Source organism: Staurois parvus, unplaced genomic scaffold (genome assembly GCF_062004578.1).
Source record: "Staurois parvus isolate SC_StPar_1 unplaced genomic scaffold, SC_StPar_1.0 ptg000780l, whole genome shotgun sequence".
Lineage (NCBI taxonomy): Eukaryota > Metazoa > Chordata > Amphibia > Anura > Ranidae > Staurois > Staurois parvus.
Genome location: NW_028318576.1, coordinates 746,537 through 770,647, shown reverse-complemented (window position 1 = coordinate 770,647; position 24,111 = coordinate 746,537). Strand labels below are relative to the sequence as shown.

The window sequence follows — 24,111 nt, the reverse complement described above, 5'->3', positions numbered from 1 at the left end:
TGCACAGAGCATGTAAGTATAACATGGTTGTTGTTTTTTTTTTTTTTTAAAGAAAACCCTGAAGCTTTAGTATCGCTTTAATTTAAAAAAAAAACAAAACAAAAACGAACTGTTTTTTTCTTGTCAGGTTGTGTTAACTGCCTTCATCTGCAGATCAAAGTTCATCCCTTTGAACTGCAGATGAATAAATAGTAAGCTACAAAATGAAACATTTTTTCTTTGTATGTTTCTATTTATTGAGCAATGTTTTTGATAAACATTGACAAACTGCTTTTTTGGCAACTCCAGCTGTCAGAACTTTCTATGTGTACTCTGCTTTGATTAATCAAAGCTGAACTGCCGAGTACTGGGACAGGAGAGGTCCTGGCAGCAGGCCAGAAGGACTGAATGTTTTACACATGCCCTGTGTACAATGATGACATGAGTCTGCAACTGGTTAAGTCAAATATTTTCACTGTGGGTAGCCGATGTACAGACTTTCAAACTCAGCCACCAGGCTGTGAAGAAAATCTCAATCGACAAACAGATTGTTATTGCTTCAATAGCCAAAATATAGTTGTGTACTGTGCTCTGCAAGGCAGCAGCAGCTACTATTGTATATGGAAGGCTGCAGGCAGATCATGGAGCGGTGCCTCTGTGAGAAGGTACCAAGTGTTCACAGGCTTTTTATTAGATTTAAAGATTATGCTGAAGAAGAATACAGAGTTATTTTTAATCCTTTATATACGCACACCTATATCTTGGCTAGTAATGCAATCCGTTTGTCAGTTGAGACTTTCTTGATAGCCTGAGAGCTGAGTTTGAAAAGTTTGTGAATTGTATGAGTACATATGGCAATATTGTAAATTGCAAGTTCAACCTAATGCTGGTGATTTGAGCATTTAGGTCTGTGCTGCAAAAAATGTGTGTCTTTTATCCTCTTGTTTGCACTGTTGGACCTCTGTGAATTCCTTAATTGCAGCAGAGAAAAGTCACTGAGCTGGTTTAGAAACAAATAGATATAAATACAAATCCATTGGCAATGAAGACCTTTGGAATTTATTCTGTGAAATAAATTGTTTAAATAATAAAAGTTTAAATAATAAACTTTAGCCAGGCTTAACTGTCTCACATGCATAGTATTAGTAGAGCCATTTAACAGTAACAAAACTAGTCAAATATTGTGAATTATCTTACAATGGATGCTGAGAGACCTGCTAAAATCACAGTTTAGAAAGAAAAGTACTTCTTAGAGTGGAACTTTAGTCAGAAAATTAAAGAGGAGCTCCAGTATCCCCCCAAAAAAATTTAAAGGCAGCAACTACAAATACTGGTGACTTTTACTAAAAGGACGTTTACCTGTCCAGGGATCCAGCGATGTCTTCACCCGAGCCGATTCTTCATTCGGCTTTGGGTGCAGGTGTCGGCATCTTAGGTAAGGGAAGCCAGCAGTGAAGCCGTCCAGCTTCACAGCCGGTTTCCTACTGCACATGTGCAAACCACGCTGCACTTTGTGAATTAGCCCACAGTCTTCTTGGACCTGTGATCTGTCCCAGAAAGCTTTGGGGAGGGGGGCGAACTTCTTCACAGATCGCTGTGGCAATCTGACCCTGAAGTGGGAACGGGTACCTGTCAAAACTAGGTACCTGTTCTCCCCCCCCATACATGCCAAATGTGGCAGTGGAGAGGGGAGGATGCAAACAAGTGGAAGTTCCCCTTTTGGGTAAAGTTCCACTTTAAGTCCTGCTGGATTACTTTAGGCTGGCCCCTTTTGCAGGTATATCAATGTAAAACATTAAAAATAAGTGCCTATACTATTTAAATCCAGTAATACTCTGTTACACTTTGCTCTGCACATGCTCAGTTGCCCTCTATTTTTCAGCATCATGCTGAAAATATAGAGGTTGATTGGCTGACAGCCTAAAGATTTACTGCTGCTCAGGGGCTCTGGGCTTCAGCAAGATGACAGCTTCCATCAAGAAGAAACAGGAACAATGCTGAAGGCAATTTACAGCACACTCTAATTTTGCTAGCATATTTATGTGGAATATATACAGTATAATAGTTAATGCTAATGTGGAATGTATGTTCCTAAAGAACATTATTTGTATCAAGTGTTTATGGGTAAAGTTCCACTTTTGGAGCACAGGTCCATATCCCATGACATCTGTGCATTCGCTTAAAATGATCAGTTCTCTTTGAAGAAATAGAACAGTGCTATTCTCAGCATAATCGGCAAAAGTTATTTAATGCATCGTTACCATTCTTTATATATATTTTTGCATTTAATGATGAGACCTTTTATGAAGATGAGCCTAGATGGGCTTTGAAAAGGAAACTGCCTTTGTTAGAACTCTATTAATCCCCTCTGCTTGAGGCAGATTAAAGTTACATTCTCATATCTGTTTAACAGCGTGTGGAGCTAAGAAGTCATAAATAGCAATTATCATTCTAATTATCATGGATTGTTCTTCATACATCTGTGCTGTGTGCATGTAATTGTTTCTATACTTCTATCATAAACACTTCAAACTCATTAAGCTTATTTAAAAGCATTGTATGCTAGGAATATGCAATTGCATTTTCACTTGAAAAGCAGAATATATATGAATATGTTCATATAATTCACTCATCACAGTGCTTAAATCTGTCAAATTCAACAATATACTGCCATAGCAAGGCCTTTGTCGGAGTATAACATTTATTTTGTTGCCAGTGGACAAATTCAATTTAAAGTACAGATATACACTATCTATCTATCTATCTATCTATCTATCTATCTATCTATCTATCTATCTATCTATCTATCCATACATAAATATATATATATATATATATATACACACACACACTATATTGCCAAAAATATTGGGATGCTTGACTTTCCATGCACATTAACTTTAATGGCATCCCAGTCTTAGTCTGGTGGGTTAAATATTGAGTTGACCCACCCTTTGCAGCTATAACAGCTTTAGCTCTTCTGGGAAGGCTGTCCACAAGGTTTAGGAGTGTGTCTATGGGAATGTTAAACCATTCTTCCAGAAGCGCATTTGTGAGGTCAGGCACTGATATCAGACAAGAAGGCCTTGCATTCTCCACTCTAATTCATCCCTGTTGTGTTCTGCAGGGTTGAGGTCAGAGCTCTGTGCAGGCCAGTCAAGTTTCTCCACCCCAAACTCACTCATCCATGTCTTTATGGACCTTGCTTTGTTCACTGGTGCGCAGTCATGTTGGAACAGGAAGGGGTCATCCCCAAACTGTTCCCACAAAGTTGAGATCATGAAAGTGTCCAAAATGTCTTGGTATGCTAATACCTTAAGAATTCCCTTCACTGGAACCAAGTGGCAAAGCCCAACCCCTGAAAAACAACCCCACACCATAATCCCCCCTCCACCAAACTTTACACTTGGCACAATGCAGTCACGCAAGTACCGTTCTCCCAGCAACCTCCAAACCCAGACACACCCATCGGATTGCCAGACAGAGAAGCGTGATTCGTCATTCCGGAGAACACATCTTCACTGCTCTAGTGTCCAGTGGCCGCGTGCTTTACACCACTGCATGCAATGCTTTGCATTGCACTTGGTGATGTAAGGCTTGGATGCAGCTGCTCGGCCATGAAAACCCATTCCATGAAGCTCTCTACGCACTGTTGTGCTAATCTGAAGGCCACACGAAGTTTGGAGGTCTTTAGCCATTGACTCTGCAGACACTTGGCAACTTGTGCGCACTGTGCACTTCAGCATGACCCTGCTCTGTCATTTTACGTGGCCTACCACTTTGTGGCTGAGTTGCTGTTGTTCCCGGTGCTTCCACTTTGTTATAATACCACGAACAGTGGACCATGGAATATTTAGTAGCAAGGAAATTTCATGGATGGACTTGTCGAACAGGTGGCAACCTATCACAGTACCATGCTTGAATTCATTCAGCTCCTGAGAGCGACCCATTCTTTCAAAAATGTTTGTAGAAGCAGTCTGCATGCCTAGGTGCTTTATTTTACACACCTGTGGCCATGGAGTTGATTGGAACACTTGAATCCAATGATCTGGAGGGGTGTCCCAATACTTTTGGCAATATAGTGTATGTATAACATCTATAAATACATGAGCAATGACACACTATCAGTGTACCTTTACCCCGAACATACTGAAATACCTGTTAATCCGGCCAGAAAATCAGTATTGTTAATACTTCCTGTGAGCTGAATTGGAGGCACAAAACAATTGTATCTTTTTTCTGCAAATTTCTAACCCCGCCTCCCCACCCTTCATGTAATAGAAATGGGCAAAAGCAGACAGTTTATAGTCCAGCCTGGGTGGCAACCACAACCTTAGCTTTCCAGACAGATACAGTTGAGGAGAGACCCTTGGAACTTTAACAGCAGAAAAAATAGAGAAAATATCTAAAAGACCGATTGTCAATTTTTATTCATGTAAAGATTTTGGACAAAATGCCTATAATGGTTCAACTACAGTTGCAAATACAATACAAAAAGCTTGACATTCAATATATATCTTTTTGTCATACAAATACACGTATATACATGAATAAATCTTGGTTGAATGCGGTGTAATCTTCCAAAAACTCCCAACATGTTTCTGAACAAAGTTCCTCTTCAGGGGAACAGACAGGTATATTAGTGCTGTGATATAACAAGCAAAACATCAAAAATGTACACAGGAAGGATATTCAAAGCATTGTTTTCCTCAATAAGGTTTGCACTTACAGTCAATGCATATATCAGTATGACCATATCCAATGATAGTAAAAACAACTCACAAAGAGAGGAGGGAAAAGGCCGGTGTCCACCTAGGGTTGCCAGGAGTTCACCATCAGCGCCCCCACAATTTGCCGCACAACTGCATGGTCTCAAAAGCCCACCACAGGGATGTCTGGCTTGTCTGATACAGTGTATATAAAGGGCCACAGTTTTCTCACAAAGTTATAGTTATAGACCATGCATAAAAAAGGGCAGTATATTCAACAAATGGGATCCAAATAAAGGGTGTCTTGGAAACAGGACCAGAATGGGGCATAGAAATATATAATTAAAAGCATAACCATAAAAGTCATAGAGAGAGGCAACAATGGATATATAGGCAATAAGGCCATGTTCAGTGGGTACCCAGAATGTCTTACCCGCTCAATGTAAAAAAATTGTCGTTAATGTTGGCAGGTGTCACGCTGTGTGGTCAAATATGCGAAGGTGAGGTGGTATATATGTGTAAAAGCTGAGAAGGATGCCTCCCAATATGGCCCCTGGGTGGAAGAAGCACACCACCCACTCATGGGATCCCCCAACATGGCGGTGTGCGGCATCACCCCACCCTGAAGTGCATGATGATGTCACACGTCACCATGCCGGTGACACGCACATGTCAGTCGTCACGCCATGACGTGGTGTGATTCCTGCGAAATTACACAGGAAGACGTCACAAGGGCGTGATCGAGGCCCTCCAACACCAGTGGCTCACAAAAAAAGGGGGCCTGGACAAAAGAAAACTAGTGCAGGTACCACATCTCAGGATTGGTTATCTGAAATCTATTCAATTTTTTAGGAGTTTAGATATGATTTAAGCTGCTACCCAGGATACACACATGAGGCTGGAATTTACAGATAAAGATGGCAACCTTGTTTAATATGTCTGTACTATGTGGGGACAGTTCAAGACACTTAGGCCTCTTGTACAGAGACAGCATAATTGATTGATGTTTACTTAGAAACTTGTGAAGCCCATGTTAAAGGGACCATAAACTGTGTGTAAAAACCTGATTAATGTTGAGCATAGGCGAGTAAAGGTGCGTAAGTATAGATAAGTAAAATTCATCTTTATTGCCAGTATTGCAATATACTCATTTATACTCACGTAAATATACTTATAGATGAGTAAACATGCATGTGCGAGTAAATTACAGCAATCAACTGAAAAATATTCCATCTTTGTTTTACTGCTCTGTGTTCAACGCTGTATTACTTATCTTTACTCAGCTGTGTGCAATGTCCCATAGACAACAATGCATCTTATTTCAGATCAGTAAAAAAAAAAACTTTTTTACTCCTATGTGCAAGAGGCCTTAGTGCAAATTAATACATATATATATATTTTTTTTACCTCCTAGCATTAACATTCCTTTATTGTTCCCTTTTAGATAACTAAAGAAGATATGGAGCATCGCCACCCCCAACTTGAGTCTGTCTTTACTTTAGCTCAGAATGTTAAAAACAAAACTTCTAGTTTGGATGTTAGAACAGCTATTACGGAGAAATGTAAGTCATGTTTGATTCTACAACATATACAAAATGTGTAGTTATTCTTAGTAAGAACAAGCTGATCTAAAATGAGCATATTGTTTTCGCCTTCCAAAGAAAAAGTGTAAAATACAGGAGGCAGCTTAGATGCTGTCAGCCTGAGGAGTTCAGAATGTTTTAGCTGATGACAGACTTTAGATAAAGGGTAACTATCAGGCTATTTTCACAACTGTTGTAACAAATCAGATTTCTGTACCTTTAAATTGTACAGTACAATGTATAAACTGAAGAATATTTAGGCTCCATGCACACTAGCTTTTTTTAAGCTCAAAAAACACTGCAGAAAACGGCCAATAGAAAAATGCTAGTAGGTGTGTTTTTAGTAGTGTTTTAGTAGCATTTTAGCAGTGTTTAGAAGCGTTTAGGAGCATTAGCTTTTTATTAGTGTTTTTACAGTACATGTATAAAAAAGCTATAAAAAATCTGTTAGGAGTGTTTTAGGAGCGTTTAGCATTTTTTGTGCTGGAAAAATGCTGGAAAAACGCTCCAAAAAACTCTACATAAACAATTTTTTTTCTGTTCCTAGATACTGAAGCTCACAAATCGCTAATAGCCTTATGTAGTGTGCATGAACATAAAGGATAACAATATTTAGCTTATAGGAGCAGAAAAATGTTAATAACTGCTTCTAGAAGCTTAAAATAAAGCTAGTGTGCATGGAACCTTTTTGTCAAGTGTTTTAGAGCTATTTAATGAAGGGAGTTATATGAATGGACTTTTTGGGCACATAAACTATATACACAAAGTAGTAAAATCAGTATTTTTATTTGACATTTCGTCACACATAGACCATTTAAGATAAAAGTTGGTTGTACAGTATACCCGCAATGAATGTCCCAGAGCCCACCATGTATTGAAGGATAACAGCCTGTGGCCTTTGGCTATTATCCTTCAATGTATGATGGGCTCTGGGACATTCATTGCGGGTATACTGTACAACCAACTTTTATGTGTGACAAAATGTAAAAAAAAAAGAAATACTGATTTTACTACTTTGTGTATATAGTTTCTGTGTCCATAACGTCCATTCATATAACTCCCTTCATTAAATAGCAACTATTACGACGTGGCACTGTTGTTTATATTGGGTATGACCCATCACCCGAAGGTACCCCACGCTTCCCTTACAAGTTTTATGGAGCATTTTTCCAGCAGAAAAAGCTAAATGCTGCTAAATGCTACCAAAACACTCCTAACATCTTTTTTCTAGCTTTTTTTTTCCTCTACATGTACTGTAAAAACGCTAATAAAACTACTAAAATGCTATTAAAAAATGCTATCACCAGATTTTTTTATCTAGTGTTTTATCCAGCCTTTTTTGAGCTTAAAAAAAACTTAGTGAACATGAAGCCTTTGAGTAAATATTTACACATTCTTAACAGTTAGTAAATGAGTTTTAAAACAATACCTCACCAACGTCTGTAGCTGCTTGTACTGTGAAGTGATTTATTCTCAAATTGTATGACAAAGACTCTGAAGTCAGGTTTCAGTTAGTTTATAGGAAGCCTGATGTGTGTTTTCATGAGAAGGATGGCAGGCCATCAAACGTCTGCTACAGGAAAAAATGAGTGAAGTTTAGAAGGTTAATTTTTCCAAAATGTCTGTAGCTAGAAAAGGTAATGGGGGCTTGTTTGAAAGTGCAATTATTAATTGCTTAGAAGATACACATTCACTTAAATGTAAGTCTGGTCTTAAATGGCTTCATAATATGAAGAGATGCTACCTATTCCAGCATCTCTTGCAAAAATGGATCTATTTACTACCTACATAAGTGATGATAATGAGCACCACCAGTCCTTTTAGGTGCCTGTTGCCATAGTAGTACATTTTCAACTTCAATGGTAAAGCTGTGAGCTGTTTTCAATCCTTCTTCACTATATAAAGGAAATGGTAATATCAAAATCACTGCATGCGTGCTACTGCCATATGTATGGAGACAGGTTTTTATTAGGAATGAGTGGTTCGAAGATGATAGATTTGTCTACATTTTGAAAAGCATATCCAACTTAAAAGCACCATGCACTTTAGCTATTCAGGTGTGAAACATAGAATTTTCCACAGATTTGACAAATCTGTATCTCTCATTAGATATCCCCCCCTTTGTTCTTAGGGGTAGATGGTGCTAGACCCAGTTTACACTAAGGATATGTCGCAATGCCTATTTTGTAATAGCAATTTTTAGCAATGACAGAATCAATATCCTTATTGTTTATGTTGCTAGGGAAACATAACGTGCAGTCAATAAAAGGTCTGTGTCAAAGAAATTCCAAGCAATTTATAGTCCAGTCACCTAGAAATTGACATGTGAAGCATTTGGAGCTAGCTTACCGAATTGCCACTTTCAGTAGCTACTTATGTCATCCAAAGCATCTGCTGATGAAGTTGCATATATACGCATATATATGCAGAGAAAATAAGCAGAGAAGTTTGTAGGTTTTGCTAATGTGAAATGCCTATTAAGGCAAAAAAGTATTCATTATATAGTGTATATTTAATTTGAATGATTTTTCAGACATTTCCTCAAATATGTTAAAAAGTGTTTATTTTTGCAATTTCATAGTTAGAGATGGCAGAAAACAAAATAACAATAAACAGCCCGAAAACATGGCGTGACCAAGTTTAACATTTTTTTTTGGACATGCTTTGCTATTAAATATTATTTTGAGTTGTGGTAGTAGCTTATTGATAGTTCTAATTACCTGCCTAATATCTGGAGGAGTAGCCTTTTCCAATGTAACAAGATTATTTTCCTCCTTTAAATAAAGGCTGAAAGGGAACATTTTGTATTACAAGCAGACGTTATGTTATGTAGGAGTCAATCATGCTTAAGTGGGGTTCTTCAAATGACTTGGGAGCAATGAAGTTAAAGTTGTTTTTGAAGAAAGTTGTAAATTTGGGACCACTATGTGTAAATGCATGGGTAGGTCCAGGAAAGGTGGAAGACGTTAGCTGGGGATTCAGGGTAGCATTAACATTTTAAGTTAACAAAGAAAGCCATTCAATCTACAGTAATTTCTCTGGGGTAACATAAAATTTAAATTAGATGAGTTTATCCACAGTATTTACCATTTCCGTTAACCGTTTTATTTCAAGATTACCTGGGAGTCCACATCTGATAATGCACTTAGAATATTTGGACCAATCACTATTTTGTATGCAAGCACAGAGGAAATTGGTTTGTAGCTATTATGTTCATAAAGGAGAAGTTCTAGTCTGGATGAAATCAGTTACTGTTGAGGGTTTTAAATTGTGCGAATATTGCATACCTCAAACAGAGATATATGAAAAATTGTTTGGTGGCAGTGTACGTATTTTCAACTAATAAAATGAGAGGAAAGAAACATAGAAAAGTGACGTCAGGAAAAGAAAGAGTGGTCCATCGAGTCTGCCCATTTATTGTGTGTGTCTTTTTTCTTTTTCTGTAGGGGGGGGGTTGCATCATTTTTTTTTTGGGGGGGGGTTGTTAACTTTTTTGTCTGAGTATAGATCTAGGTCCCAAGCATGTTTGAAGCTATTTACTGTTGACTGGCTCACCACCTTCGCTGGAGGTTTATTCCAAGCATTAACTACTCTTTTAAAATTGCACTTTCTGAGGTTAGTTTTGAACTTTCCTCCAGTTAGTTTAAGGTCATGTCCCCGTGTTCTTGATTTTGGTTTTGTGTTGAAAATACTTCCCTCCTGAACCTCATTCACCCCCTTGATGTATTTAAAGGTTTCAGTCATGTCTCCCCTTTTTCTTCTTTCCTCCAGACTGTACATGTTAAGTTCCTGAAGTCGCTCTTGATATGTTTTATACTCCAGACCTTTCACCAATTTTGTTACCCATCTCGGACTCATTCTATCTTATCAATATCTCTTTGTAAGTGAGGTCTGCAGAACTGGACACAGTATTCTAAATGAGGTCTAACTAAAGATCTATATAGGGGATTCAGAACCTCCTTCCTCCTGCTGGTGACCCCTCTAGCGATGCATCTTAGAATTTTAACAATTCTAATTGCAACAAAGTCCAAGTTGACCTTAGGCATAAGAGCTGTCAGCTTATATTTACTACCAGAAACTAAGTGACCCCATCAGCCCAGTCCTTAGCAACACAAACCCTCACATTTGTTTCAGCCTACTGGGGACAGAAATGGTCCTCAACAATTACATCTCTGCTTTCATTTCTCAGTTTAAATGCATGTCCAAAAAATTCCTAAATTCCATACTAAGAAGCTCAGCGCCCTTGTGTGAGGGATGCAGACCATCTCTTTTGTACAGCTCAGTGTCAGATCACCTGATAGCATCATGACTAACATAACCAAAACCTTCAGCTTTGCACCAATCCTTTAACCAAACATTGAACTCTGCTATACGAAGTACTTTCTCTTGTCCAGTATGCCCATGTAAGACCTCTAAAATGTAACAGTACACCCTAACTGTTGAAGATCCTGTCCAAAAACAAGAAGGTTTTCTGAGAGGTTTGTAATACCACCAGTTGGATTCAGGGTGACAAACAAGGTCCTGTAGTATTTTATTATTCCATTGTGAAGTTTTTGAAGAAAATTTAGGTTTTCTGGGTGTAAAATTAAAGCCAAGCCATTACAGACACATCTGAAGTTGAGAATGTATTGCATTTCCCAAAGAATGCAAAGGAGTAAAGCCAGACTGTAAGTGTATTTGGACATCAATGATGTTCTCCATCAGAACTGTGGTTGGTAAAGGGGTTATCAGGATATAGTCATTCATAGTAATAGCATGTATAGTATACCCCCGAAATTCACGGGGGTTACGTTCCAAAAACACCCACGAATTTTGAAAAAACACGGAATTTTGGATGTGGTAAAAAAAGAAGTAAAATGTATGGGTACTCACCAATAATGAATACTGTGCAATGAAAGCAGAGGATTTACAGCTCTTTGGGTGGCGCCTCTTCTTTAGGTGCTTCAGGAGGAGTCATATATTCACCCTGGTGGAGTTTCGGGATAGGTTTGAGGAACATTGTAATGGGAAGTTGCTGTCGTCATTTCTTCATGGTGGTGAGGATGGTTTTATATGTCTGAATGGCAACATCAATGCCATTATTAACTTTGAGAGCCCGAACCATATGGGGATCCCTTGCTTCAATCATCCCTTGCAACTCCTTCTCTGTTTTCATAATCTGGGACAGACGTTCCAATGTTAGGCCCTGCTCCTCCTCCTCTTGCTCTAGATCTGTTGCTTCCCTCTCCTCTTCACTGGCAGACTTTAACTCCAACAAATCCTCATCCATTAGGGGTTCAGATTGAGCACCGATGAGGTTGTTGACCTCATCTTAAGTGATGTCTTCAAAACCTTCACCACCAGGTATCTTTTCCAGTCTCACAGGCTTGTCGACAGCTTCATGCTGAATTTCTTCAGGTGAGAAGCCCTTGTAGTCGTGGACACACTCTGGCCAAGGCTTCTTCCAGCATGGGTTGAGGGTTTCCTTTTTCATCTCCTTAAGAGCAGCTTGAATGGGACGTTGCGATAGTAAAGTTACACCAGTAACCCTTTATTGTAAAGTTCTCATCCATGTCCATTGCATCCACAAGGTGTTGGAGAGAATTGCGGGTAAAAAAGAGCCTTAAAGGCACGGATCACACCGTGGCCCATAAGTTGGATGAGGGAAGAATTCTATTTGGACTCCCTCGTAATATAGATGCAAAGGGTGGCCACCAGCATTATCCATAATGAGCAACACCTTGAAGTCCATGCCTAAGCCATGGAGGTATTCCTTGGCTTGAGGGATGAAGCACTGGTGAAACCAGTTTGAAAGTAGGAGTTTGGTAATCCAGGCCTTAGGGTTGTGCATCCAGTAGACAGGCAGCAGATTTTTATTTTAGTTTTTGAGGGCCCTAGGGTTCGCTGACTTGTAGACGAGGCATAATAAGTGTCACTCTGTCCTTTTGTGCCATAAACCCTTGAGCTTTAGCTTTGTCCTTCATGATGTAAGTTCTGGACGGCATCTTCTTCCAGAACAAGCCAGTCTCATTCATGTTGAAAACTTGTTCTGGCTTGTATCCCTTCTCCTCTATGATGTGCCTAAAGTTCTCGGAGTACTTCTGCACGGCTTCTTTGTTGGTAGATGCTGCCTCACCATGTAGATAAATACTTTTAATATTGAATCATTTCTGAAACCGATCAAACCATACCTTACTGGCTTGAAAATCTTCAGGCTCTGGTGCTGTTGATGGCCCTGGTTGTGGTTCTTTTGCATTGTCTCCTGTAGTGAAACTGCTGGTACAATTGCCATGTTTTCTCATGAATGATGTTACCATCCAAGGGGATGTTTTTTTTTGCAGTCAGTGATCCACAATGCCAAGGCAGATTCCATCCTGACAATATTCTTATTTCTTACAGTTACCTTTTTGGCACTATCACAGAAACTTCTCCTGATCGCTGCCTCGTTCTTCTTTATGTAGCGTACATTGCTTTTGTTGATGCCATAATGGCGCGCTACTTCAACATAACTTTTTTGTTCATGAAGTAAATCCAGTAGTTCAGCCTTCTCCTGAAGTGTTTTAAACTTCTTCTGGTGCCTAGGTTAGTTGCCAGAAGCCTTTAAGGTGCAGTGTTTGGGCGGCTATTGTTATCACTCAGCAAAACACTCACGATAGCTACCACGTGGTAAGTGGGAAAAATCCGAGAACGACTGAGGCTGCGAATACTGAACCATGAATTTGCGGGGGTATAACAATTTCAGGAGATGTTAATTTTTATTGTTTTTTTTAATATTATTTTTATTGAAATTTTGAGCGTCACACACATATCAACCAATATTGTCGGGGTACTGAGTCCACACAGAAAAGAAAGAAAAAAACCCAACAAAAACAGAGTACAGGCTCATACAGACAGGGGAATCATCCTTATTGTGGCTGGCATGGGCCTACTCAGTACAGCCTAATATGTTTAAGAACAAAATAAAGGTCAAAAGAAAACTGGTGACAGTAACCCTGTCTGGTTCAATAAGCGAGTTTCAAGGGGAATGTGGATGACAGGAATAATGCTTGACTCTAAGAAATGTGCTGTTGCTTAGGTGAGGATGTCAGGTAGGCAATAGTAAAAAGGTAAACAACAACAGATTAGCAGATTCACAGAAAGTGCGCAGAAAGTGCAGTTGCTTTAGGTCTGAGGGGAACATTTAAGGAAAATAAAAAAACAGCATTTTTGCTTGCACATGATTGGATGATAGAAATCAGCAGAGCTTCACCTCATTCCAGAGTTTCCCCACAGATATAAAGTAACTGCACTTGCAGTGCACAGTATATTTATCTTTAGTAAATCAGCCCCATTACATACAACTTCAACTGAAATTAGAAAAGAAATGAGCTTAGTTTCATTTTAATGTTACAGGGTCAATGTTCATTTAGCACACAGGCTTAAGAGGGTAAATTATCTAAAATTAGGATTTGTATTTGACCACACCTGCTTTTTTATGTATGATAGTTGAGTAGGTCTATACAAGAAATAAATAGGGGTTGATTTGATTAAAATTAGAGAGTGCAAAATTTGGTACAGCTGTTTATGCTAGCCAATCAGCATCTAACTACAACTTAAGCATTGATAAAAAAAAATGGAAGCTGATTGGTTCCTCTGCAGAGCAGCACCAGAATATGCACTCTCCAGTTTTGATAAATCAATCCCCATAGTGTCCAAGATTCATAGTAGCTTCCTGTATTCCACCTGTGTGTTGGTAATGAGCTTTAGAAGGGGTGGGAACAGGAACAACGTTTTTCAAGGTGTCAAGACTGAACTGCATATTAAATGCTTCTCTATTACATGAAAAGTAGACAGTGTCACAATTGTTTTTAATTTACTTGGTGTCAACAGTTTTACATTTTCAAACTATCATGCCTTTCCATTAGAAGAGAATTTATGAAGAGCTAATGAAGTCCTTCAAGTATTAATTATTTTTTTATTCCCAGATAGGTTTGTTTTTCTCTGCTTGGGGGTGAAAATGTATGTTATTGTTTACCCATGCCACTTTCTCGGCTCATGAAAGACTTAATTATGAAACATGTAAGAGATTATGGGAGAAACTATTCCAATTATGGGCCTAACAATACTACAATAATTAGTGTCAGAAAAGTAAGAAAATGTTCTGGTTAGATAAAAATTGGATTTTCCAATGAAAATCCCTTTCAGATGACATGCATTCTATGTCTTTTGTAAGTTTTTTTATACATAAATACTTACTACACATAATAGCTAGAAATGTTTTACTGATGCACTAACTGAGAATATGTAAGCAATTTTATTATAACTAAGTGTGACAGCATAAAACACAAGAAGCTACTTGCATGTTAATGTTTTGGGAAAATGTCCGTTTGAAGGAATATCTCTATGTGTAATGACACAGAAAATGTTTTTCATGGAAACTGTATCTGTAAACTCAGAAAGAGAGGTGAAATGCAACGGATATTCATGTTTAGATCATCTTTTAAATTAATTATAAAGGCAAATATTCCATCTGATTCTGAATCCATCCTCCAGTGTCTTAGTTTCCCATCTTAGTTTAGATTTTACCAGTGTTAGAAGCTGCAACTTTGGATTTTACATTTTATATCTGTTGATGAAATTTGGTGTAACAGCATACTCAGATGGCATGGATGTTTTTTCCTGCACAGCTGTCTAGTCAAAACTTTAGCCAAGTAAAACTCAGTTTACATAAATCTCAGTAGAATAAGTAGCTATGGAAAAAATACACACACACACACATTTTTTTGTCGCTGGTTATTTCTATAGGCTTTATTTATATGAATCTTACATTTGACACATTTGGGAAAAATATGAGTATATATAGAGCACTACATTGAACATACACAGCTACAAGGCATATCAGGCGTAAGAGATTTGAGACTAGTAATTGTCACGAAAGCCATAATCCAAAATATATAAAGGAGGATGGCTCCAAAAGGTGATATAGTATTCAAGGTCACTTATAGGGTGAACAATCAAAAAGCTCCACTAAAAAGCAATTTGTAATATTGCAAGAACAAAATAAGAAAAAATAATAGGGAAAAAGGAGGGGTGGGTGTGATAAGGAAAGAGGAGGGGGAAAGAAGAGAAAGGGGCTCCTATCCTGCTGCCTGTGGTGGTGGGTTCCATTAAAGTGTCCTTAAAGTATGCAGAGAATTGAAATTGGAGCCAATAGATCCACAAATTATGGAAGCGCTCTTCCTGGCAGCTCAACGACAAGATGTTTTCTTCCATACTCTGGATCTCATTTACTTCCTTTATTCATTGGTTAATAGATGGGGTCAGGGGTAACTTCCAGTTGGAGGAGATACAAAACTTTGCAGCATTTAGGAAGTGGATAGTTAAAGATATTTTGTGTTTCTGCTATGAGGAAGTACTTAAAGTGGAACTGCACTGCATTTAAGCACCACAAACCAAAAATGCTATTTAATTCATTGTTAATATTCAATCCATCCATGTCTCTATGCTTTATCTATAATTTTGAAAAACACCCCCTGGCATTTCTGGCAGTGGCCATCTTGAGTAAGAGCAGATGATTCATGTATCATTTGCTTCCTGTAATCCATATGCCCTTAGTTCAGGTACTGGCTAAGGTGAGAACCCTCCCTCCCCTCCTGAAGATTCCTGGGATGCATGACATCATTTTCCTAAGCATGGAAACTGGCAGGCACTCTCCAAAACATGGAGACATGGATTCATGGGGGAGTTTGCTTTGAATATTACAATGAATTAAATTTTTGGTTTGTGGTGCTCAGATGCAGTTCCACTTTAACAATGCAGCTGGCATATTGGACCTTCCAGTAATAAGTATTGGCCCCAGTGCTTTCTAGTATTAGGAAACATGGGGCTGGTACTCTTTTATAATAAGTTAAAGTGATTGTAAAGGCATGCTTTTTTAATGAAAATAACAAACAGGTTTATACTTACCTTCTTTGTGACCGGATATCGTATGTACTCTCCAGCGCCTCAGGATATGCACAGCCAAAGGGGAAGCCAAGGGAACCAGGACAGTGACAACCAAAGGAAATGCTTCAGGGGTGCAGCCCTCCTCAGATGGGGAGATCAGCCACTAGATAAAGAAAAAACAGGTGGCGCACACAAAAGCATTTTGTGTGCGCCACCTGTTTTTTCTTTACCTTCTTTGTGCAATGGTATTGCACAGAGTGTCCCAAACCTTTTCTTCTAGGGTCCCCCACTGGTGCTTTTGGCTTCTCCATTTCTCAGGGTGCCAACATAGGAAACCGCTTCCTGTGGTGGCACGCAAGCGTCCGTAGACGTCCATAGACGCACACAGCACTGCTCGTCCCCACCCTCAGCTCCATCCTCACAGGATTTGATTGGCAGCAGCAGGGGCCAATGGCTCCCACTTCTGCTATTGTCCTGTGAATGCAGGGAGAGAGAGGAGAAAGCCTCTACAGATTTGCACAGTGCTGGAGTGAGGAAGAAGGTAAATAAGGGGGTGGGGAGAAATACAAATGCTGGGACATTTTCTATCTTAATGCAGGGAATACATTAAGGTAAAAAATGTCTAGCCTTTACAGCCACTTTAACCCCTCAGCGACTGAGGGTAAAACAAATCTTAATGCCTGAACACAGTTTTTCAGCTGTGACGTGTTAGTAAACTCATATATATCATCGCCACAAACTACTTTGTGAATCTAGGTTGATTATACCTTGTATTTTAAGGATAAATTGGGTTCTTTTTTTTCGTGTCAAATGGTAACAGATATCTCCTGATTTTTTTTTTGAATCAAAAGAATACTGGCCCAAAATAATAAAAAAAATTTTTTTTTTTAAGTTAGCTGTATATTTCTTGCTACTACCATAAACTACCACCAAAGAACAACCCAAAATAAATTCTCCTGCTCCTGACAATAGCAGTGATACCACATATGTGTATGTTATTTGTTGTTTGTACCCATACTAGGGCCCAGAAACAATAGTGTGAATTCTGCTTTTTTTTATCCTACTTAAAACACACTGACACTAACTGACATAGATAATCACTCTATTTTTAAAATCCTGTTCTAGCCAGCGTGATTAAGGAGACTAGGAACGCAGCGATTGGCTGGGTGTTAAAATTATGTAGATGAAGGGTGGTATTTATAAGAGCTGTCTGACATTCCCATCTGTTCCGCCCCTTGATGACGTCGGTGTGACGAAACCGGTTGGGCATGGCCTACTCGATGTGGACGTTAGAGAGCCTTGCTGTTCTGTGCTGTATGGGAGAGATCCGCGGTGAGCGTTAACTGTATCTCAACCCTATTTTGCGATTGAAGCTGGTGTCTGTTGGACACCTTGTTTGTATGAGAGAGTGGAGAAGTTCATCATAAGAGCTTGGGCTGCAAAGTTGTTTGTCTGTGATTATTATTATCTGGAAGTATCTGAAACATCACCATATCTATTTGGACATCGGGTTCATTGCTCCCAGAGCACAAGCGCTGTTGCTGGTTTATAATCTGACCAGCCATTAGCTCTGGTGAGTTCATTTAATCTCCTTAGGTGGTGGATTTTTCACAATTGGTTCAAGTCACTGAAGATATATATATATTTTTTGGACACTAATTTATGTTTGGACACTATAATTATTTATTTAAAACACTAATGTTTTTTGGATGATGATATACACCTTTGTATAAGTTTGTTATTAGCGCATACCTTTTAATTAGGATTTTTAAAATCCTGCCCAAAATTTCCTGCCCCTGACCTTTGACCCTGACACTTACTTGACCCTAACACTAACCCTGGCACTGACCTAGATCTAACCTTGATCTAGGTATTTTCTCTTTATTTTATTTTCTTTATTTTTTTATTACTATTATTATTTATTTTATTTACACACAGGTTTGTTTACTTTCTGCATTGAGAGAAAGATACAATGTATCTCTCTCCCATTCAAAGAGAAAGAAAAAACACAGGGGCACGCTGTACAGTGACTGATCACTGTGATAGCCAATCAGAGGTTATCACAGCAATCGGGTGACCTGAAGCTGGGAGCCTCTGGTCCCGATTGTTAGTATGGGAATTGGGGCTCCCAATGACAGGGTTTAAAAGGTCATCAGTAGGGATGAGCTGAATGTACCCAGGTTCGGGTTCGAGGTGGGTTTGGTAAACATTACTAAAGTGCGGGTGCCAAATCTAAATCAATAGGAACTGCATATTAAAAAACAGTATTGACTATCTATTTTCCAGGCTAAGGGTTAATGCACACAGGTGTAGTGCCTGTACAGCATGAACAACCATTTGTTCATCTGTTTGTACTAGCATGTAGCTGAGTTCAGGCAGCCCATATAAGTGAATGGATAAACATCATCTGTACAGATTCGCCTGTGCAACTAAGTTTGACAGATATGCAGGGATGGGTGTATGACCCTCAATGCAGAGCCTGTAAGTCCAGGGTGTCATTAACCAAATATGGACATGACTCTGCCAAGCTCATATTCCTGTCTATGTTCCCCTGCTTCTTGTCTATTTGTTAAATGTCAGACAGGACAAAAAAGTAGTGGAAATCTTCCCAGATGTGACACACACAGCATTAAAACAATTTTGTTAGTAAACTTGGTAAGGTTTGAAACATTTTGTGGCAATTTTATTGCTATAAAATGGAGGCAAGGGTATTTGACCCACAAATACCTAATGCTTTTAACAAAATAAGAAAAATATTGTCTAATCTAACTAATTGAAGAATATTTTGTCTTCAAAACTAATACTAATATGGAACTTCAGGGAAGTATAAAGTATCAAATACATGGATCTTCCCTGAAAACGTCTCCTAGATTGTAAGCTTGAAAGAGCAGGGCCCTCGATCCCCTCATGTTTTGCATTGTATTGGTATTGTTCTGTCACATGTTCTGTCCCCCTTTGTAATGTACAGCGCTGAGCGAACTATTGGCGCTTTATAAATACTGAATAATAATAATAATAATAATAATATTAGAATTTCATTGCTGTCTTTGTCCCCATTGGGGATATTTCTCACTCACTTCTTTACTGTGAAGGTGATGGGTATCAGAGAGAGCAGTAAATGCAAAAAAAAAAAAAAAAAACTCATCAAAGGCAACATACAAGAATTTCTAACCTGATAGAAATAGTTAAACAGTTTTAGGTTACGTTTTTTTTTTAATGAAAAAACAAAGTTCTGTTGTTGTATTACATCTTTGTCCATATCTTTCTTAGCAAAATTAATACAACATGTTGCCCTTTGTAAGAAATGATACCCTTAACCACTTGCCCTCCTGAGGATTTACCCCCCTTAATGACCAGGCCTCTTTTTGCTACTCGGCACTGCACTAATTCAACTGATAATTGCGCGGTCATGCAATGCTGCACCCAAACGAAATTTACGTCCTTTTTTCACACAAATAGTGCTTTCTTTTGGTGGTATTTCATCACCTGGGCGCTTTTTATTTTTCACGCTATAAACAAAAAAAGACCAAAAATTTTGAAGAAAAACTATATTTTTTAATTTCAACTATAAAAAATATATAGTAAACTCAAAGTTGGTTATAAATTTAGGCCAAAATGTATTTTGCTACGTTTTTGGTAAAACAAATCCCAATAAGTGTATATTGATTGCTTTGTGTGAAAGTTATAGCATCTACAATCTATGGTATAGATACTGCAATTTACGCCATTTTTTTGCTATACAGCGCTGCGCTAGTTTAACGGACAATTGCGCGGTCATGAAATACGGTACATAAATGAAATTTATTTGATCGCCTGTGCATTTTTTATTTTTTGCACTATAAAAAAAAAAGGCTGACAATTTTGAGAAAAAAAAACTATATTTTGGACTTTTTGCTATAAAGCATGTCCAGTAAAAAAAATTTATAAATTAAATTTCGTCATAAATTTCGGCCAAAATGCATTCTGCGACATATCTTTGCTAAAAAAAAAACCCAATATGTGTAAATTAATTGGTTTACGTGAAAGTTATAGTGTTTACAAATGGTGGGAAAGATACTCGGATTTTTAATTTTTTTTTTATACTAATAATGGCGGCGATCAGCGACTTATGGCGGCGATCAGCGACTTATGGTGGGACTGTGGGACTGCGGCGGACATTCTGACACTGGGGGGGAACTGACTTGGAGTCAATGACATCCCCATTGACACCAATACAGTGATCAGTGCAGAAAAAAAAAAAACACTGACACTGTACTAATGGCACTGGGGAGGAAGGTGTTAAATGTTTTATTCACTGAAAGGGTTAAATGTGTGAGAGGAGTGTTTTACTGGGGGGGTGTACTGCACGAGGACACGCTGATCGGGAGAGATAAACCCTTCTCTCCCAATCGGCGTGTCAGGAGCTGTCAGGGAACTGACAGAAAGCAGAGCTACTGCAGCCCTGCTCTCTGTCAGTGATTGCCGCTAATCGGCGGGACACAGACGGTAATGACCGTTCGTGTCCCGGCGACTGACACCCGCGGCCGGGATCGGCGGTGCAGGTAGGGTGGCGGCGCGCCTCGTGTGTGCCCCCCTTCCTGTTTTGCAAAAGCGCGTTTTAAAACGTGCTTTTGCACAGCCGTGCCACCCTGCCGCCATATTTCTACGGTGGCTGGGCGGCAAGTGGTTAATAATAGGTTACCCATTTATTTTTCTGTATGTTTCCCATACAGAAACGTTTTTACATGTTAAATAAATAAAACAATTATACGTTTTTAATATATTGTCGTGAGCCGGTGTATTCCAAGTGTGTAGGAAATCCAAATTAGAATTCAATTTTCTAGCTGTTTTTCATTTGGAACTTCAAAGACAGTGGGAAATGCTAATAATACGTTTCATTTATGAAAGTCCAGTAGATGAAATGCATCAAGAGTGGTGAATAGAAATTTGTAATATAAAACATTATAGCCAAGGGAGATTCATTTTTATTAGAGCACATCGATTCAACAACATTTTCCTTAGTATTCTAGGCCCATTGAGGGTTCTCATTATATTGGAATTGTTAATTGCTTCCAGGATGCTGACAATAGATTGGGCAGTTATGTAACCAATATAAGATAGGGGTATTAAATCCAATAAGCAAAAAAAGAGTTCTGACAGGTGTTTTAAAAAACTGGCATGGATGATGCCATTGCTGACCATTGTCTGAAAATGCTCATTGTCTGGCTGTAGTGCTGGCTCTTTTACTTAAGTAGACTGACCCAGAACTTCTCTACTCCAACTTCTTCCAAGTAAGTGATTTGGTGTGGTCGATTTACTAAAGGCTGACCTTTTACTAGAGGCTGACCTTGCTATATGTACTGTGTGTATATATGTATATATATATTTATATATATATATATATATATATATATCAATGGGGTTTGCTCAGCAGTGGGTGTGTGTGCCCCCTGGGTGAGTTCACGACACAAAATAAACAGGCACAACAAAACAGCAGTGTAGGTGAAAAACAAAAAGGTGCAGTTTATTTACACTATTTACAAGAAAAACATCAAACCAAAAAGAAACATGAAATTAAATCCTTGCCAAATTGGCCACCTACTATACAATAGCTTCCCTAGCTATCCACTAGGTACAGCCTTATGCTACACCCAGTCCCTATCAGTTGGAGGCTAGCCACACAGGCCTTTGTCTCACTGCACAGATAAGTATGGTGCTCCCCAGTCTACTCAGGCACAGATCTGGTTCCAGGATGGAGCAACCCACTAAGCAGGCTGGGACGATTTATAGAGGCCCTAATGAGCCCACTACCTTCAGCTGGGCTCATTACCTCACTGCTGAAGGCTCAACAGGGCCCCCTAGTGGAACAAATCCTCATAGAGCTTAAATCTTGGACAGATATATATGCACGCAACCAGGTGTCACAATATATTAATAAAGTGCATTATATCGCAGCAGTGTGGCATTATAATCCTCTTGCATTTATATATATGGTGCATACATTTGTGTTGTGGTCTTGCTGCAGCATCAAACACAGGCACAGTGACAAGTGACAAGACCTCCCATCAATACTGTATATGTGTGTGTTGGGGGTTGTGCCTCAGAATTTTCTGCCTATAGGCTCCTGAGATGTAAATCCGATCCTGCTTATCTTAGTAAATAAGAGGAAGCTGTGTTCATTTTGTGTTTGGGCAGCACATTGGCTAAATGGTTAGCACTTCTGTCTGGCAGTACTAACTAGAGTCACTGGTTCAAATCCCAACCATGGCACCACTTGCCTGGAGTTTGTATGTTCTCCCTGTGCTTGCGTAGGTTTCCTCCGGGTACTCCAGTTTCCTCCCAGACTCAAAAGACATGCTGGTAGGTTAATTGGATCCTGTCAAAATTGGCCCTAGTATGTGTATGTATGAATGTAAGTTAGGGACCTTAGATTGTACACCCCTTGAGGGTTAGGGACTGATGTGAATGTACAATATTTACCAAAACATATTCAAGCTATAGTTATATGATGGATATGGACTGAGAGTGCACACTCTCATGTTTAATTGGAGGGTATGTACATCCAAATTGAAGGAAGGGTTTAGGAATTACAGCTCTTAAGAATAGCCACCCCCCCTTTTTCAAGGGACCAAAAGTAATTGGACAGTTGAATCAAAAGGTGAAAGTGAAAAACTACCATTCGAATGGATAGAAGAATAGCCAAAATGGCAAGGACTCAGCCAACAATCAGCTCCAGGAAGATCAAAGAAGGTCTAAAGTTACCTGTGAGTACTGTTACAATTAGAAGACGCCTACAGTTAGGTCCATATATATTTGGACACAGGCACAATTTTAGTTTTTTCAGGTATTTACCAAAACATATTCAAGCAATAGTTATATAATGGATATGGGCTGAAATTGCACACTCTCAGGTTTAATTTGAGGGTTTGTACATACACATTGGAGGAAGGGTTTAGGAATTACAGCTCTTAAGAGTAGCCACCCCCCCCCTTTCTCAAGGGCCCAAAAGTAATTGGACAGTTGAATATAATCATAAACAAAATGTAAATTTTTAATATTTTGTTAAGAATCCTTTACTGGCAATGAATCCTTTACTGGCAATGACTGCCTGAAGTCTGGAACCCATGGACATTACCAAAGACTGAGTTTCCTCCTTTCTGATGCTTTGCCAGGCTCTAACTGCAGCTGTCTTCAGTTATTCTTTGTTTGTGAGTCTTTTTGTCCTTGGTCTTACCTTCAGCAAGTGAAATGTATGCTCAATGGGGTTGTGATCAGGTGATTGACTCGGCTATTGCAGAATATTCAACTTCTTTTCCTTTAAAAGCTCCTGGGTTGCTTTTGCAGTGTGTTTTGGATCATTGTCCATCTGTACTGTGAAGTGTTGTCCAATCAACATTGCTGCATTTGGCTGAAAGTATATCTCTAAACACTGCAGAATTCATCCGGCTGCAGTGACACTGGAAGCCATGCATGCCCATGCCATCATACTGCCTCCACCATGTTTTACAGATGATGTTGTGTGCTTTGGATCATGAGCTGTTCCAAGCCCTCTCCACACTTTTTTCTTACCATCATTCTGGTATAGATTAATCTTAGTTTCATCCATCCAAAGAATGCTTTTCCAGAACTGGTCTGGCTTTTTAGATGTTTTTTTGGCAAAGTCTGTCATTGTGTAGGGAGCAATATAGCAAGCTTTTTTGCTTCTTCTGTTCTTATAATCAGGAAATAATCACTGGTGTGGGATTGGGGGGGGGGGGGGGGGTAAAAGTGCGAGCATCAGAGCAGCACAGAGCTGCCACTGCTTGCTCCCTCTGGTAAGTGTCCGTGAGGACACTAATTACATGGAATATGCCGGTTGCCTCCTCCCTTCTCTCTGCTCAGATGGAAGGAGGGAAGAAGACCACTTCTTCTGACTCTATGTCTGCGCCTGGTCAGACTCTGCAGCTAATATTTGTGCT

At 39.0% G+C, this 24,111-nt stretch overlaps 1 protein-coding gene across 9 annotated transcripts in view; it reads left to right on the top strand.

The window, feature by feature from the left end:
- The window catches only part of UTRN (utrophin), a 943,118-nt gene that overhangs the window by 391,843 nt on the left and 527,164 nt on the right, over positions 1–24,111 (top strand). For all 9 annotated transcript variants that reach the window (XM_089654601.1, XM_089654598.1, XM_089654599.1 and 6 more), the window contains one exon: positions 6,133–6,250. In XM_089654601.1, coding sequence (XP_089510727.1) covers positions 6,133–6,250 — 118 coding nt within the window. The remainder of the gene's footprint in view (positions 1–6,132; positions 6,251–24,111) is intronic.